This window comes from Narcine bancroftii, chromosome 5 (genome assembly GCF_036971445.1).
Source record: "Narcine bancroftii isolate sNarBan1 chromosome 5, sNarBan1.hap1, whole genome shotgun sequence".
NCBI classification, from domain to species: Eukaryota; Metazoa; Chordata; class Chondrichthyes; order Torpediniformes; family Narcinidae; genus Narcine; species Narcine bancroftii.
In genome coordinates, this window is record NC_091473.1 from 243,487,713 (window position 1) to 243,506,173 (window position 18,461).

The 18,461-nt window shown below is 40.0% G+C and overlaps 1 protein-coding gene across 8 annotated transcripts in view; it reads left to right on the top strand.

Moving 5' to 3' along the window:
• The window catches only part of srgap2 (SLIT-ROBO Rho GTPase activating protein 2), a 182,245-nt gene that overhangs the window by 94,260 nt on the left and 69,524 nt on the right, over nucleotides 1–18,461 (top strand). For all 8 annotated transcript variants that reach the window (XM_069941877.1, XM_069941878.1, XM_069941880.1 and 5 more), the window contains one exon: nucleotides 11,819–11,881. In XM_069941877.1, the coding sequence (XP_069797978.1) occupies nucleotides 11,819–11,881 (63 nt within the window). The remainder of the gene's footprint in view (nucleotides 1–11,818; nucleotides 11,882–18,461) is intronic.

Sequence of the window (18,461 nt, forward strand, 5' to 3'; positions counted from 1 at the left end):
ATTCCCACCAAAAAAAATACTAAACCCTTCCTATCTCATAACCCTCATTTTCCTTTCATCCATGTGCCTGTAAGAGTCTCTTAAATGCCCCTAATATTTCAGCCTCCACCACCATCACCCACAACTCTTTGTGTAAAAAAATGTACTCCTGATGTCTCCCCTAAACTTTCCTCCCTTCACTTTGTATAGATGTCCCATGGTGTTTGCTCTTCCTGCCGTGGGAAAAAGATGATGGCTGTCCACCTTATCTACACTGCTCAGAATCTTGTAGATCTCTATTAAGTCTCCTCTCATCCTTCGCTCCAAAGAGAAAAGTCCCAGCCCTGCTAACCTTGCCTCATAATTTCCAATCCAGGCAACATCCTGGTAAATTTCCTCTCCATAGCTTCCACATCCTTCCTATTAATGAGATGACCAGAACTGAACACAATACTCTAATTGTGGTCTCACTAGAGATTTGTAGAGTTGCAACATGACCTCTCATCCCCTGAACTCAAACCGCCTATGAATGAAACCCAGCATCCCAAATGCCTTCTTAACTATCCTATCAACGTGTGTGGCAAACTTGAAAGATGTATGGATTTGGACCCCAAGGTCCCTCTGTTAAGTATCCACTGTTTACAATACAAGGCACCTCCATAACCTGCTGGGAATGTTTCCTCGATCCAGATATGGGCTCCATTAATATTTCCTACTGGATACCATAGCCCAAGTGACCAGGGAGAAAAGAGCGAGCAAGATGGATTTCAGATTTATAGTCAGAATACCTACATGATATCACATACAACCATGAGAATCTTTTTTTTCCTGTGGATAAAGCAGAATTATGATTTATTGGTGGTGCAAAAAAAAAAGTACAGCATGTGCACTTGTAAATAGATAAAGTAATGTAAACAAACTGACTGTGCAATACAGAGAGGAAAAAAATCAATGAAGTGCAAACATGAGTCCTTGAATGAGTCCTTGATTGAGTTTGTTGTTGAGGGGTCTGATGGTGGAGGGGTAGCAGCTGTTCCTGAACCTGGTGCTGCGAATTTTGATGGTAGCAGCGAGATCAGATGTGTGCTGGGTGGTGTGAATCCTCGATGATTGCTACTTCTCTCTGATGAACAGCGTCCCCTGCCGCTGTTCTCAATGGTGGGGAAGGGTTTTGCCTGTGGTGTCATGGGTTATGTCCGCTACCTTTTCCAGGGCTTTATGCTCAGGGCTATCAGTGACCCCATACCACACCGTGATGCAGCCGGTCAGCACACTTTCCACAGCTGGTCCACAGATGGAGAGCTCACTTTCAAATAAAATCCAGTCTGTTAACTGGCCAATTTTTTCTGGAAGGGCTGGCTTCAGAGTGATGAGACAGAGAAACTTAAGCGATTTTTTTTTTTTTGTTTGTTTTTTTTCTGCTTGGAACAGAGGTACAGCAGCTACATGTAATTCCCTCTATTTGACCTTTCTGCCTCTGAGTGAGATCTGATAATTGATTACAGACCAGAGGTTCATTTCATATGGGTTCTGTGACAGATTGTGAAGTACACAAATTCACTTGGACACTGTGGCCTTGGGACCGTGTTTCTACTTCGTAAATTATCAATCACAGCAAACAGCACTGCAAAATATTTTGAGGTCGTGACAATATTCGTTCTCACTGACAAATACAGGGAAGCAGGCTGTTATCAGTATGACCATGACTGTGTCAGTAGAAATATTGACAGATTCCTCCTAGAGTTATCATACTGCTGTTTATTAGATTAAAGATTTCAAGCCCATGCTTGTTTCGACTTTCAAGATTTTTTTATTGTTATGTAATAAAATAGAAAATGTACACAAAATTTCCTTTACTCTTCCATAAGGCAGACAAAGATTTGCTATCCACAAAAATTGCCCAGCACCCCTTACAGTTACAGAAAGGGAAGCAAAAGAGATCCCCATGTCCACGGCTTTGCCTCCAGTGTTCACACAGCCTTCATACTGGACCATACGTAACCTGAGTTCCAGATGCACACCTCTGACATGATCAAGAAGCCTCTAGAGCCTTCTCACATCCCGGTTTCAATACCTAGTACCCCTTCAGTCAGTCGTTTCCAGCAGTCCACGGCCTGGTGTGAGTCCTTTGACTGCAATTGCCAGCAGCCTGTGGCCAACGTGGGTTCCTTGCCTCGAGTCACTGCCAGCCTGCCTCCTATGGGTCCTTCAGCCTCAGAGCCCCTCACTGGTCTACTGCCATGGTCACCATCCCATAGGTGGCGCCATTTTGGGCCAGACCACGCAGTCGTGGGATTTGAAAATAAATCAGTGTTGGCTCCTTCATAAAGCATGTACAGACTGACAGCAGTCAGATTGGGTGGTTGGTCCCTGTGGGGGAGTACAATGCCTCCGTTCCGCACGGGTCCACGCTAGCGGCAGAGCTGCTATTACAGCAGCTCCGGAAACGCTGTCATTTTCTATTTAAGATGGTAGATAGGAGCTGGTAGGTCTGAGCTCTTGACTTTGTAGAATCATCATCTGAAAGTGACTAAAAGAGCCTGAAATGTTATCTGTAACTTCAAATGGGAACAAGTTCAGCTACTGATGGATGATTGATCACATCCACATCTGAAGTGAGGGGAATTCCTTCAGGGCAACATCATTTCATTGTTCCAGTCCATTCATCACTGGAAACTTCACGGGGCCTTTTTTTTCACCTGCATGACTTGCAGGGGAAGAGTTGTATGGATAAGTGAGACTGGTCTTCCCTTGTAAGGAAAAAGGTTGAGGATAGATTTTTTCTTATTTAACAGATTTGATTGGAGCTAAATCTCTCAGTTCTTGTTGGTAGGGTCCTGTGGCCTTATTGAAACTCGTTCAAACAACTTAGGCTGGCTTAAGCGAGTTTTTTACATGTAGCATTTATACAATAATGAACCTGGATTGATGTGCTCTACAATCCAATGTCCTCAATGGAATTCAACAACCATATTGCACTTTGTGAATAGAAAAGATTCTGAGATGAGCTGCTAAAAATAGAATAATAGGTAAGAGAGAATCTGCAATTTTTTATAGTGTCTTTGATAATTTCAGGGTGTCTCAAAAAGAGTTTTTGAGCCAATTAAGTGTTTTGGAAGTGTAGTCCCTCATGTGATGCGGAAAATGCAACAGCAGGTTTGAACATTCCAAACTTCCAAAGAATGCCTGTTGACAGCGATAATTTGCCTTGTGATTTTGATTGAACTTGGAGAAGGTGTATCAGCGGCCAGTGACATCTATTCTAGTGAGGAGGTCTTTCGTCATTGGGTAGAGGAGAGGAAAAGTCCAGTCACCCTCTGAAATTAACACCTTGCAAAAATTCAAAACCATTTATCAAAATTTATTACCTCCAGCACAATGGTTTTCAAACTACCCCCCTAAACTCATATTCCCCCCCTCAGTAATCCCTATGCCATAAGTGGTCTGTGATTAGTAAAGGAATTAAGGTGGTATGTGGATGGGAAAAAAAGTTTGAAAACCACTGTTTTAATCGTACCTCATTGACTCATTATGTGCACCGTTTCATAACTCCAAAGGAAATGGGCCAATGACAATTTTTCTCAGGTAAAATATTTCAGTCACAATTGGGTCTAGAGCAGTGGTTCTCAACCTTCCCTTCCCACTCACACATCACCGTAAGTAATCCCTTACTCATCGCAGAGCACTTATGGCATAGGGATTACTTAAAGTGGAATGTGAGATGAGGGGAGCAGTTTGAAAACCACTGATATTGCCTGAGATCAGTTGTTCAGTCACACAATGAAATCAATATAATTACTGATGAATAAATGGAGGCTCTTAACAGAAAAAGAAAAAAGGATCCCAAATGCCCAAAGATCTTAGAACCTTCAAACTTGAAACTTGAGACTAAAGTTACCAATTCAACCCTTCATTCCCAAAGAGAATATAATGGATTATATATTTCTAAGAACATTGAGAACTTTCAATGTTCTTAGAAATATATAATCCATTATATGAATCCTGATGAAAAACACCAGAGACTTAAAAGAGCAAAAATAAAATAATTGAAAACATATCTGATATAGGTGCAAGTAGAATGATTGGATACCATGTAGATAGGAAGGCTCATTGCATTACAATACACCACACTCAAAGGGAATTGCTGAATGTGATCCTTCTTCCTTCTTCTTTGGCTTGGCTTCGCGGACGAAGATCTATGGAGGGGGTAAATGTCCACGTCGGCTGCAGGCTCGTTTGTGGCTGACAAGTCCGATGCGGGACAGGCAGACACGGTTGCAGGGGAAAATTGGTGGGTTGGGGTCATCATATTTACGTGTGCCGATGCTTGGTGGTCCACATTTGGCTTAGCCCCTGTCCTGCATTAGTTTTGTGAAAATGTTGGACTGGTTATTCACAAGGATTTGAATTGGAAAGGAGAAGTTATTTAGATCTCCTTGATGAAAGAGGAAGTTGAAACGAGGGAATTGCTGATGTCTCGTGTCTATCAATCCCAGCTCTTACCTTTTATTGAAATAGAGATTTTGTTTTTCATGAGAAAGTCGCTATTTAAACCCTGTTGCTGGTTGGAAACAAATGAAACACCACACACCTGTATTGAAGATGAGGATGCAGTTTGTTGGAAATTTGGTAGTGCTCTGCTTCATGCCTAGTGCTTTCACCTCTTTGAATTCTACTGTATAATAAGAAAGTGAAAGCATCTTTAAAGTTAGTGGAAGGACCATTATCTGCAGAGTTTGTGGCAAGTTATAGTTGACCTTTTGCTTAACACTAATCTCTTGAGAGGCCATCTGTAATGTGTTATGTAGTTAATGGCATGGATTCCAAATCCAAAGTCTTTCTACCATTTATAATATATAGACAGGAATGTGTTGAATAATTTCCACCGACTCTGATGGTCACTGTTCTAACTTCATTAAAAAGGCTCAATACCATCAAGGATCATTGAATCAGACAGAGTCTTCCAGCCAAGCAAACAATGGTGGCATTCTGGAGTAGTGCCATTTGCCAGCATTCTGTCCATGCCCTTCAAAACTATTCCCATCCATATATCTGTCTAAAGGTCTTTTTTGAACTTGTGCCTGTCAGCTTCCTCTGTCAGCTTGCTCCATGAAACAAATCATCCTGTGAATGAAAATGTTGCCTCTCATGTCCCTCTTAAATCTCTATGCCCTCTGGTTTTAGAATCATCTACCCAGGGAAAAACACTGTACATATTCACCCTATTCATGCCCTTCCTGATTTTATAAACCTCCATAAGATCACCCTTCAGCCTCCTACTCTCTAGGGAATAAAGACACCGCCTAACTAACCTGTCCCTATAACTCGTGTCCTCCAGCCCCGGTAAGATCATGGTGAATCTCCTCCTCAAATAGCAAGCTTAATGCAACCTAGCTTTTCATGCTATAAAACACTCAGCCTTTCTATCACTTCTGCACCATAGCTACTGACTACGTTATCAACAACACATGCTGCAGTAACTCACCAAATCAAATCCCAAACCCTTGGCATTTGCTCATGGGAAGGGCAAATGTTGCCAGCACATGAACATGCTCACCTGCAAGATCCTGGCGAAGTTTCATAGAAAGATGCAAGGTAAAGAGTCCCAATTTATTGTCAATAACATTAAAGGCAACATTGCCACTTAAACTATGGGCATATTGAGCATACCACTCCAAAAGCAGGTTTCTCTTCCGATCCAGACTTAAAGATAATTCACTGCTCCTTCAGTATTGTGGGATCTCAGTATTGGAGCTTCTTGTCCATCTTGTAGTGTAGTCTTTTACCACAAAGAACGTCTTCATCAAGGTGATGAAAAGTTAAGCAAAATACAAAATGTGCAGAGAAGAGAGATCACTGAGCAAGTGAAGGTAAAGTTAAGGTTGAGGCAGTCAGGAGAATTATATTCTGCATTTTTTTGGGCAGCTGGACTGGTGAAGTAGAAAAATTACATTCTCCAGTTTTATCATGCCTTGTCTCGATTATAAAAAAAAAAGCTTCTTGTGAAATATTACTGCTTGAGTAGAATTGTTACCTTGTACACATCCCATTTCTGTATATGGAACATTTTTTTTCATTCCCTCCACTGACCTTGAGCCCCAATGCCCCCAACATCTCATCCAGCATGTAACATTCTCTCATGCAGTGTTCTTCCATTACTGGGTGAAGCTGATAATGAAAACAATGTACCAGTTCCAAATTTGTCCAAAAACACTTTCCTTCTTCACCTTGGATGGCTTTGAAACATTTCTTTTAAATAACATGGGCTCTTATCCAGGCAAAGTGGATGTTATTCAACAAAACTCATGACTTACGATTTGTAGATGATGCAAAACGTTGGGAATGAGGAACTTAAGTCATTTGCTACATGCTGGTTTTCTAATCAGCAATGTGAAATTAAAGCAAGTTTTTGCTGAGGAACTAGTTTTATTCTGCTCTTTGCTGATAGACGACTCAGTAATAAAAAGATATTTATTCTGTTCAGCTGGGTTGAATTCATTGCAAAGTAAAAAGGCTTCAGTGACAGGCTTTTGTTTTTTATTAAGTAAGAATGATATTTGGTAAGAGCATCTCCTGTACGATCTCTGTCAGTACTGGAGTACCACAGGGCCACGTTCTTAGCCCCCTGCTCTACTGCTTTACACCTATGACTGCATGGCTTGGTATGACAACACCACCATCTACAAAACCACAGTAGTGGGTTGTAAAAAAGGGTCAATGAGTCAGCATACAGGAAGGAGACTGGTCAAATGGTGCACCAACAACAACCTCATACTCAATATCAACAAAAACAAGGAGTTGATTGTTGACTTTAGGAAAGGAAAACCAGAGGTGTATGATCCAGTGATCACTGGGGAAATCAGGTGGAGAGGGTGAGCAAATTATATCTCAGAATATCCATCATACAAATGGCATCGTGGACACCTCAGGAGTTTGCAGAAGTTTGGCATGACATTGGAAACCCTTGGAAATTTCTACAATGTGTGGTGGAAAATATGCTGACCAGCTGCAACACAGTCTGGTAAGGGGATGCCAATGCCCCTGAGCGTAAAGACTTCCAAATGGTAGTGGGCACAGCCCAGGACATCACGGGTAAAACCCTCACAGCCATCAAGAACATCTACAGGGAATGCTGCGGTCGGAGAACAGCAGCAATCATCAAAGATCCACACCACCCAGCATCTACTCTGTTCTCGCTGCTGCCATTAGGAAAGAGGTATAGATGCCACAAGACTTGTACCATCAGGTTCAGGAACAGCTGCTTCCCCTCCACCATCAGACTCCTCAACAACAAACTCAATCAGGGACTCAGTTAAGGACTCTTACCTTTCCAATTTATTGATTTTTTTTCTCTGTATTGCACCCAGTTTGTTTACATTTCTTTATTTGCTTATGCGGGAACCAATTGCAAGACCAATAAGTGGTAGTTCGACCTCACCTGCAGGAAAAAGAATCTCAGTGTTGTGTGCAATGTCATGTATGTATTCTTTTTTTTTTTTTTTTTTTTTTTTTTCACACCATAAATCACATTAGCCATGATATACACTATTTCTTTTCACACATATACAGTGACTTTTTCTCCCCCCCCCCCCTTTCCTCCCAAACCACCCCCCCACCCCCCCTCTCATCCATTTTAGGTATACAATCTAGGTTGCATTAAGCCAGTCAGACAATGTTGTCATTCAACAAAATTACACCAGAAATTCTACTGAGTCCATTCTTTTCTTTCCTTCTCCTTCCATCAACTTAGGTAATGTTTGTCCCCGGTAGGTTTTCGCTATTGTATTTAATGTAAGGCTCCTATACTTGTTCGAATATTTCAATATTATTTCTTAACCAATATGTTATTTTTTCTAATGGAATACATTTATTCATTGAAATTTGGTAGTTTCTTCCTTTTAATTTGGTTATGTATTCCATTAATATTTAAAGACATATAGTTCAGCGTAGCCCTTTTATATTTTGTTTATCTTCTCTTTCTGTTTTTCCATCATTACCTTTCCTCCTTTTCCATTTCTGTTTTCTTATTTTCAACTCTTTATAAGACAACATTCCTACAACATCTAACATTTTCCTTATTCTCCTATTTCTATCTTATTTATCCCCAATCTCCCCTTCACCTCCTGAGTTGTCCTTTATCCCTTGTCGGACAACCACATCTCCCCTCTCCATTTGGATTTGCGAATCCACTCGCAAGCGTCAACTGATTTTGCAGTGACCGCTATTTCCCCCCACCCCGCCTCCCCCAGAAAAGATTTCACTTTTCATATGTCACAAAGGTCCCTCTTTTAATTCCCTCCTTATTCTCTCTATTCCATTACCTTCCCTTATTAATTCTTGTCTATACTATCTATATTTTCCTCTAAGTACAGATACATTCATGTATGCTCATTGTCTCTATTCACTCTTATACCTCTTTACCTGCATACATATCAATCGTGATCATTTTTACTCTCATTACCCGTCTTCATCCCTCAGTCTATTTTTGTCTTTACCCACATACATATCAGTCGTGATCATTTTAACTCTCATTACCCGTCTTCCTCCCTCAGTCTATTTTTGTAATTGTTCTGCAAATTTTCGTGCTTCTTCTGGATCCGAGAATAGTCTGTTTTGTGGTCCTGGAATAAATAATTTCAATACCGCTGGATGCTTTAGTATAAATTTATACCCTTTCTTCCATAAAATCGCCTTTGCTGTATTGAACTCTTTTCTCTTCTTTAGGAGTTCAAAACTTATATCTGGATAAATGAAGATTTTTTGCCCTTTATACTCCAGTGGTTTGTTGCCCTCTCTTACTTTTTCCATTGTCTTCTCCAGTACCTTTTCTCTTGTAGTATATCTTAGGAATTTTACTACAATAGATCTTGGTTTTTGTTGTGGTTGTGGTTTAGAGGCCAATACTCTATGTGCCCTTTCTATTTCCATTTCATGCTGTAGTTCTGGACATCCTAGGGTCTTAGGGATCCACTCTTTTATAAACTCCCTCATATTCTTGCCTTCTTCATCTTCCTTAAGGCCCACTATCTTTATGTTATTTCTTCTGTTATGGTTTTCCATTGTATCTATTTTTTGAGCTAGTAGTTCTTGTGTCTCTTTAGTTTTTTTATTAGATTTCTCCAATTTCTTTTTTAAGTCTTCTACCTCCATTTCTGCTGCTACTGCCCGCTCTTCCATCTTGTCCATTTTCTTTCCCATTTCTGTTAAGGTCATCTCCATTTTAATTATTTTCTCCTCTGTGTTGTTTATTCTTTTTCTTAAATCCTTAAATTCCTGTGTTTGCCATTCTTTAAATGACTCCATGTATCCTTTAATAAGAGCAAGTATATCCTTTACCTTGCCTTTCTTTTCTTCTTCTATTTCCCTGTACTCTTCCACTTCCTCTTCTTCTTCCTCTGGGTTGACCATCTGTTGTTTCTTTGGTGCCCTTTCCTCCTCTTCTTTCTTGTTTCTATTGTCTTCTGTGGTCTCTTCTTGCTGCAGGTGTTCTGCAGCTGTCGTTGCCGGCTGTGGAGATCGACTCCCCAGCTGGTCCCCCCTCCCGTCGGTGTGTTTTTTTTCATTCGCATCGCGCATGCGCGAAACTTCGCGCATGCGCGGTTGCTCACTTTTGCTCGGCTCTGCAAGCCATTTTTGTAGTCCATTATTTACCGACCTGAGGGAGCGGGTTTCTCTCTCCGCAGCGGGCCTCTTCGGACAGGTAAGGCCTTCACCTTTTTCCTCCTTTGTCTTCTCTTCCTCTCTTCTTACCGTTGCTTTCGACTTTTCTTTTTTTGTCGCCATCTTCTTTCCACCTTTATACTCACTTTTCTGTAACTTTTATTTCTGTGCCTTTGTGTTTTCTCTTGTTTTTCCCGACTTTTCTGGAGAGGGCTGGAGTTCACCGTCCGGCCACTACTTCATCGCGTGACTCCTCCCCGTCATGTATGTATTCTGATAATAAATCTTAAATCTAAATTTTAGAGGGATTAGTGTGATTTTAGATACTTAAATCTCATTCTCACTCTATCTATCCACTCCACCCTCTGCACTTGCTCTTGCTGTGTCCTCTCCCTTACATGATATTTATTTTAATTTAGAGGTTCAGCGTCAACCAGTCTGTAATGTCTTTATAGTGGTGTTGACATCTTTTAAATAAATGCATAATTTAAGTGCTCGTCAATTTGGGGAAAATTCTAAGAATCCATTTATTTTGTGTTCGGCCCACTGGAGGACTTGAAGTAAAACATAAGCCAGTAGGAATGGCTGTAGGTCAAATGGTCCCACCATTTGATGTGATCTGCCCCAAGACGCAATTCCACTGAGCCAGTTCCACCTAACCTTCAATTTTTCAACCTTTCAAAACTGTATCTGACTCCACTTTAATTACCTACAAAGATTGAGCCTGCACAAGACGATTTTCTGGTTAACAATTTCAGAGATTATGAAATGAAATTCTTTGGCACTTCAGGTCAGGAACAAATGCTACCCCTCCACCATCAGACTCCTCAATCAGGAGCTCATTTAAGGACTCTTTCTTGTGCACTTTATTGATTTTCTTTTTGTTCTCTCTGTATCGCACAATCAGTTTGTTTCCTTTATTATCTGTTTACAGTTATTTGTTTACATGCTTTATGCTGTGTACAGTTTATTTTTTGCACTACCAATTAGGGGTAGTTCTGCCATGCCCGCAGGTAAAAGGGTTGTATGTGCTGTCATGTATGTACTCTGACAATAAATCTGAGTTTTAAAAAGTTTCCCCTTTTAACCACGTCGCTTTTGAGACTCTCCCACAAGTGGAAACATTTCACAATCTATCCCCATAGAACTTGTATTTCAATACATTCAGTTCTCATTCTTCTAAATACCAAAGATTACAAATTTAATTCCTTTAGCTGCGTGTGATAGGACAATGCTCTTATCCCACATATTTCCCGAGTGAATCTCTCCTGGACGTCTCCAATACTATTATGTGCTTTTTTTTAAGTAAGGGGACCAAAGTTCTACAGAGTTTTCCAAGTGCAGCCTCATCAATGCTTTGTTCAATTGGAACAATGCATGTCCATTTTTAACCTCCAACTTTGCTGCAATAAAGGCCAATATTCCTTTAATGCCTTTTAATTATCGTATATACTCATGTAAAAGTTGAATTTTCTAGAACATTTTTTTCATGTTAAATTTATGGGGTCAACTATTACATGGAATCTGTTTTTGAGGGGCTGAAATCCCCATAATGCACTTTGGCCTAGCCGTTATCCATAGCTGTGTTTACATCTGCAAACAGTAGCCAGACCAAGCAATGTGCTGACTGACTGTAATTTTGTTAACGATGTACCCATTCAGTGAAGTATGTTAAATTCATATTGGCCTAGTGAACTCGATATAAGGAATGCCTGGTACTGAATCAGTAATAGGGTAATATAAGGTGAATTAAATTCAGCCTGGCAGTGTTCCTACCCATGACCGTTTACACCTACGAACGGAAAGCAGACAAAACCCATCATAACTTTATGGTATTAAGTACCCATTCAGGGATACAGCAATTATAGGGAAGAAATTCAAGATTTTTTCGACCAAAAATAGGGGGGGGCGACATTTACATGAGATCGACTTTTACTTAGTATACAGTACTTGCTATATTTGTATATACAGTACACTATGGTTGCTTGCAAACGTAGTGTTTCAAACACAAGAGGACTTATTCACATAGCTCCATTTTAGATAATAGCCTGCTTTTTGATTCCTCCCAGTTTATTGTGCAACCTTACGCTTGCCAACTTAAATATCCTGTACCCTCACGTTCACTGAAAGAATGACTTGATTTTATCATGTTTATCCCCATTTTGCTTTCTCAATGCAGAGTAAAGAGGTTGGTGTTCAACTACATGAAGATTTGATGAAAGTCCTGAATGAACTGTACACAGTAAGTGTGATTTTTTAAATTTTTTTTTACTGTAGCATTTTCAATGAATCAAAAATGTCACTGTTTATATTCTTGCAAGTGCTCAATAATTAATTATTCTCTCCATTGTTGTGCCAACACCTCCAACTTTGGCTCCATTGTATTGAGTTAGCTTTTTATTTTGTGATGGTGGAAAAACATAAAGAACATAGGAAATGGAGTAGACAATTCATCTCCTTGAGCCCGTTCCTCAGTGTAGCTAGATATGCATGATATGCATGTGATTCCATTTACTTACCTTGGGTTTGTAATCTCGGAATCCACTTAAGCAGTGACCTACCCTGAACACACAACATTTCACTTGTCAGGAAAGTGCAACCACAACTACACTTCCTGAGAAGATTGAGATGGGCAAGTCTATCATCCATCATTCTGTCAAATTTCTACAGGAGCTCTATCAAGTATGGAATGGTTGCTGTGGAGCATTGGATCGGAGGTCTATCCACAGGACCATAAGAGCGGCAGAAGGGATCACTGTAGTTTACCCCCCCCCCCCCCCACCGCCCATCGACACGATCTTCTGGGATCATTGTTTAAAGAGGGCGCGCAAAATCCTTAAGGACCCCTATCACCTCACACACAGCAGCTTCCAGCCACACCCATCGGGAAAGAGATACAGGAATATCAGAGCCAGAACCACCAGGCTGAGAAACAGCTTCTTCCCACGGGCAGTGAGACTGCTGAACGACTGATGAACTGCTCATACAAACCCTCTGAGACTCTACTATTTATTTATTTTTATATATGTACTGCATATAAATCGCTTGTAAATACATGTTCTATGCCTTCATATGCATTTTCATGTTTTGACACTGAGGATTGATGAATGTTGTTTTGTCCAGTTGTACTTGCTAACAATAAAATAAAATTTAATTTAATATGTTACCTGGCAGAAATTCTGTAATATCAGTTCTGATCTTTTCAATTGGGCTCCAACTTCAATAACCATGCTACAGGAGAAAATTCCAGCTTTGCACTAAATTGTGTTTGTCGCGCAGTGTTTTAGAATAGGTTAACACTAATTTCAACCTTATGATCGACTCTGCATTGCTTATTGCTTCTGCTTTGTCCTGTCGAAGGTGCTCATGGATAGACAGTATTGGATTAAGCTGTGTTCCCTTCTCAAAGCTCAGCAGACAAACATGAGGGAATTGGGGTGCCACTATCTCCTCAACCTGATGTGAGCTAATATGCTATTGCTTAAACTGCAGTCATTAGTATTAGCCCAGGCATTGTTCAGTGGGTTTCAGCCAGGCAGATTTCTCTTTCAGTGTTGTGGTTACTTCCTGGCTGGAACTTAAAACCCTCCATTACAAGAAGGTGCTACCTGCGGGCTGAGTGTTGGAAGGAAACCATGCTAATTGTTCAGCAAGGGGAACATCCCTTCTGGGTTCCAAACACACAGGTTTTCAGGTAGGTTCAAAAGTGTTGTGGATTTAATGGACACTCCTGAGATTTGGCTCTCACGTCAAGCTAAAGTGCTGTGTGGTTAAACTTAGCCTGTCTTGCTTTACGCTGTGAATGTCCCCATTCAAATTATTTTAAAGTGAAGTGGGAAAATTTGTGTGGTTGCACCTCACATATTCTGAATGAAGCAGTGAAGCCATTGTGGAACCAAAGTTGGAGAATTGAGCTTGACTTGCCTTTTCTGGAATCATTGTATCTTTGACTTCCATGCGTCACACAACTGCAGTCTATAAATGTGGTAGCAGATAAAAGGTGACGCAGCTGCCATGGTCCACATCTTAGAATGGTGTCGGTATGCAACTCTCGTTGTAGGTAATTCAAATCCCTCAAGTGGGCAGTTTGAGGAGGAGTCACGTGATGATGTAGTGGCCGGTAGGATAAAACCAGCCCTCTCCAGAAAAGAAGAAAAAAAGTTAAGAAAAGACAAAGTTCAATAAATACAAAATATAAGAAATAAAAGATAAAGAAAATGGCACCTAAGAAGGAAAAAGTAAAAACAATGGGAAAAGAAGAAGAAGAAGATGTCACCGGAAAAGAAAGGAGAAGGCCTTACCTGCACGAAGAAACAGGGAGAAGTGGTGGAGAAGAGTGCCCGATTTCCGAGGTTGGTGACAGCCCCGCGGAGGTGCGACCCCCTGACTGCTGGACTACAAAAATGGCTCTCTGAGCCAAATAAAAGTGCACAACTGCACAATCTAAGGAGAAGGAAAACACCAACAGGAGGGGGGCTCAGCCGAGGAGCGGGCAACCACGGAGCGACCAGCTGAGGGATGCCCGACACCAGGGCTCTCAGCTGGAGGAGGAGGAAAGCGGCAGGAGAGAGAGTGAAGTACCAGGTGAGAAAGAAAGTCGACAGGGTTAAAGGATAGAAGAGCAGCAGCAGGAGGCTCAACAGATGAGCAGCTCAGTAGAAGAGGACCAACAGCCAAGAGGCCAAACAAGAAGAGGTCCGACAAAGTGAGACAAGCAACTCATCAGGAAAATCAGAAGAGACACAGATACAAAGAAGAAGACACAAACACAGGTACAGACACAGAAGAAGAGGAAGAAGAAGACCAAGATCTTCACAGAGAAATAGAAGGTAAAGCAGATCAACAGAATATAGATAAAGCTTTTTTTGAAGAACAAATGAGATCATTAAAAGAATGGTTGTCATTAGAATTTAGTGCAATTAAAAGAAAAATGAAAAGAACAGAGGATAAAATGCAAAGATTAGAACTGGTCATGACAGAAATAGGGAAAATAGTAGAAGATGTGGAAGAACAAGAAACGGCTGTAGAAATGGAAGTGAACAACTTGAGAGGAAAATTAGAAGAAAGTGATAAAAAAAATGAAAGAGACAAGAGTTGTTAGCTCATAAAATACAATACATTACAAACGTATAAGGTGGAGAAGAACATAATGAAAATAAAGCATAAGTATTACGAACTAGGAGAAAAAAACATAAAATATTAGCCTGGCAACTTAAAACAGAACAAGGTAAAAGAACTGAATTGGCATCAAGAAAAAAGGACAAGCAAATGACATATAACCCAATCGGGATTAATGAGAACTTTAAGGAATTTTATGAGCAATTAAACCAAACTGAGAACGAGGGGAAAGATGAAAAGTAGAAGAGATTTTAGCTAAAAACAAACTGATAGAACCATTTGAAATAGAGAAAGTACAAGATATATTAAAAAAGCTGCCGAACAATAAAACACCTGGAGAGGATGGATTCCCAATAGAATTCTATAAAACATTTAAAGAGTTATTAATTCCTCCTCTCCTGGAAGTAATGAACCAGATAGAAGAAACACAAAACTCACACCACCAGGTTCAGGGAACAACTGCTACTCTTAAACCATCAAACAGCTCAACGACAAACTCAGTCAGAGACTCATTTAAGGACTCTTACTTGTGCATTTTAATTGATTTTCTTTTGGTTCTCTCTGTATTGCACAGTCTGTTTACATTTATTATCTGTTTACATTTACACTGTGTAGTTTATTTTTTGCACTACCAATTAGTGCAGGAGAAAGGAATCTCAGGGTTGTATGTGATCTCTGACAATAAATCTGAAATCTGAACAGGCCCTTTGACCCAACTAGTCCATGCCATCTAAGTTGGCATTCTGGGTGAGCTTGCATGTCCTTTAAAACCCTTCTTGTCTGTGTGTGTATACAAATGTCTTTTGAACATTGTAATGTTTCTTGCTTTAATAGATTATTCTGGCAGATATCTTTGCAGAGTTCATGAAGGTTTTATTCTCAGACCCCGTCACTGTTGTATGGAATCTTAACACAAGAACACAAAAATGTTAGAGGAGGAGTAAACTCTTAAGCCCTTCAAGCTTACCGTGTCATTTCACGTGATCATGGCTGGCTTCACGTCCTCTTCTGCGCCATTTCTCCATCCCATTTCATCTCGAGGTCGATCAAATATTTATCCATCCCAACCTTAAATTCTTAAAATTATCCAGCTTCTGTCACCAGGCCAGGGCAGAGATTCACTGCACTCTGTGAGAAGAATTTTCTTTGAACCTCATTAAATAACTAGCTCCTCAAAGTTGAGTGAAAACTTCCCAATCTCTACCCTGTCCTATATACATGAATAAAGTCATCCCTTATTCTTCTAAACATCAAGGAATACAGGCCCAAACTATTTAATCAATGTGGGTAGAATAACCCAATAATCCCAGGAATTAGGGTGGTGGATCTCCTTTGTACTGCCTCCAACGTTATTATATTTATTTAGATAAGGTGGACCAGTGTTCCAGGTGAGGCTTCATCAACACCCTGTACAATCGCAACAAAACATTCCTGGTTTTAAACTACAACCTATTCTAATGAAAGTCAAAATGCTGTTTTCCTTCATAACTACTTGTTGTACCTCGTGTTTTGAAATTCACGCACGAGAACACCTAGATTCCTCTGTTCTTCATCCACTTGCTGACTTCATCCAGTTAGATCACCTGCACTATGCTTTCTCTCACCGAAATGCCCGACCTTGCATTTCCATTTGCTCCTTGTTTGCCCACTTACTCAATCCATATTCCGTTGCAGAATCAGTAACTTTATTGTGGGCAAAGTTACTACCACTTTTCAATTTGAAAAGGATGTATTTATTCTAACTCTGTTTTCCAGTTTCAACCTATTCTAACATACTTTCTCTGATACCATAGGCTTTTAAGTTGTGCATCTAAATACACGACATCTACAGGTTCCCCTCTAGAAGCATTCCCTGTTACATCACCAGAGATTGCAAGCAAATTTGACACACATGATCTATCTTTGATGTAAAATGATGTTGACAAGGTGTAATTAGATTCAGCTTTCCTGAATTATTAGCTATTTCCTTGTTGATTATGGAGACTTGCTGTTAAATAAAGTAGACTGTATTTCTTTTCCGTCTGCCTTTCTCCTTTTTCCCCCAAACAAGAGTCACATTGTTTTTCAAAAAGGATGATAAAGAAATGCATTAGAAATATTAAGGAAAAGGTGTCACGGTAAGGTTTAATTTTTAAATTGGCTGTTTTGGAGTAGCAGAGACAAGGTGTGTCATTAAAAACTGCTCACATATCAATATTAAGAAGATGAATTTAAGGTTATTTCATGGAACCATGTAATTAATGTCTGTTTTGGAAAAATTACTCAGATATTTTCATGAAACCAAATAAAAAGTAGATTCAGCTGCAATGTTCTACTGTGCTTTTCAGTGTGATGTTGGTATATAACTCCTGTTGCTTGTAATGCAAATGTTTGCCTAGATTATTAGGGAAATTTATGCTTTAGATAGAATTATAACCTGTTCAACAATGTGAACCAGCCTCTCCATACTGGTATTGTTCCTCCACTGGATAAGTAGACAACTTTTGTAACTGGCCTTGTCAATTTTTTCTTTATTTTCCTTTTATTATAAGGAAGCATATTCTTAAATGTTCATATGGTCTCTACTCCAATCAGGACTTTGTTCATGCTTTACGCAGCTTCTGAAGTTTGCTATCTCCTCTGCTTGTCTTACATGTTATTATATATCTGGATGTTCTTACTCTTGATTTAGATTAGATTTCTAATTTATTGTTAGAGTACATACATGGCATCACATATAACCTTGAGATTCCTTTTTCCTGTGGGCATGGCAGAGTTTTAAAAAAACTGTAGAAAATGTGCACATATAAACAAATAAAGAAATGTAATCAGTTGGTAAACAAACTGTGCAATAGAGAAATAATAAAACAAATCAATAAAGTGCCAAAGTTAGAGTCCTTAAATGTTGTGTCTGACTGAGTTTGTTGTTGAGGAGTCTGATAGTGGAGGGGTAGCAGTCATTCCTGAACCTGGTGGTGTGAATGTTGTGGCACCTACACCTCTTTCTGGTAGCAGTGAGAACAGTGGATCCTTGATGATTGCTGCCTCTCTCAGAAGAGATCTTTGGTCATTTGTAGTTGCAGGGAGAAAATTTAAATTTATTGTAATGAATGCTGAATCGTTGCAAGGACAATATTTCCTGATTTCTCAAATGAAAGAATTGCCAAATGTGTTTTTTTTTCCACAATGTTGTTTAAATTGTGACAATAGACAATAGACAATAGGAGCTGGAGTAGGCCCTTAGGCCCGTCGAGCCAGCACCGCCATTTTACAGATCATGGCTGATCACTACCATCAGTACCCCTTTCCAGCCTCTTCTGTTGGATGCTGTTCCCACCTCTAGTTGGCTGTGGATGTCCTTTGAACATAGAACAATACAGTATAGTCCATTCAGCCCTCAAAGTTGTGCCAACCCATATAACCCTTCCTTTAAAATATACTAAATCGTACCCCATAATCCTCTATTTTAATTTCATCCATGTGTCTAAGAGTCTCTTAAATTCCCCCAATAATTCAGCTTCCACCATCGTCCCCTACAAGGCATTCCAGGCTCTCGCAACTCTCTGCAAAAAAATATATATATCCCTGATGTCTCCCCTTAAACTTCTTCCCCTTAATTTTGTACATGTGTCCTCTGGTGTTTGCTGATCCTGCCCTGCCAAACAAGTGCTGGCTGTCCACCCTATCTATGCCTCTCATAATCTTTTGACCTCTATCAAGTCTCC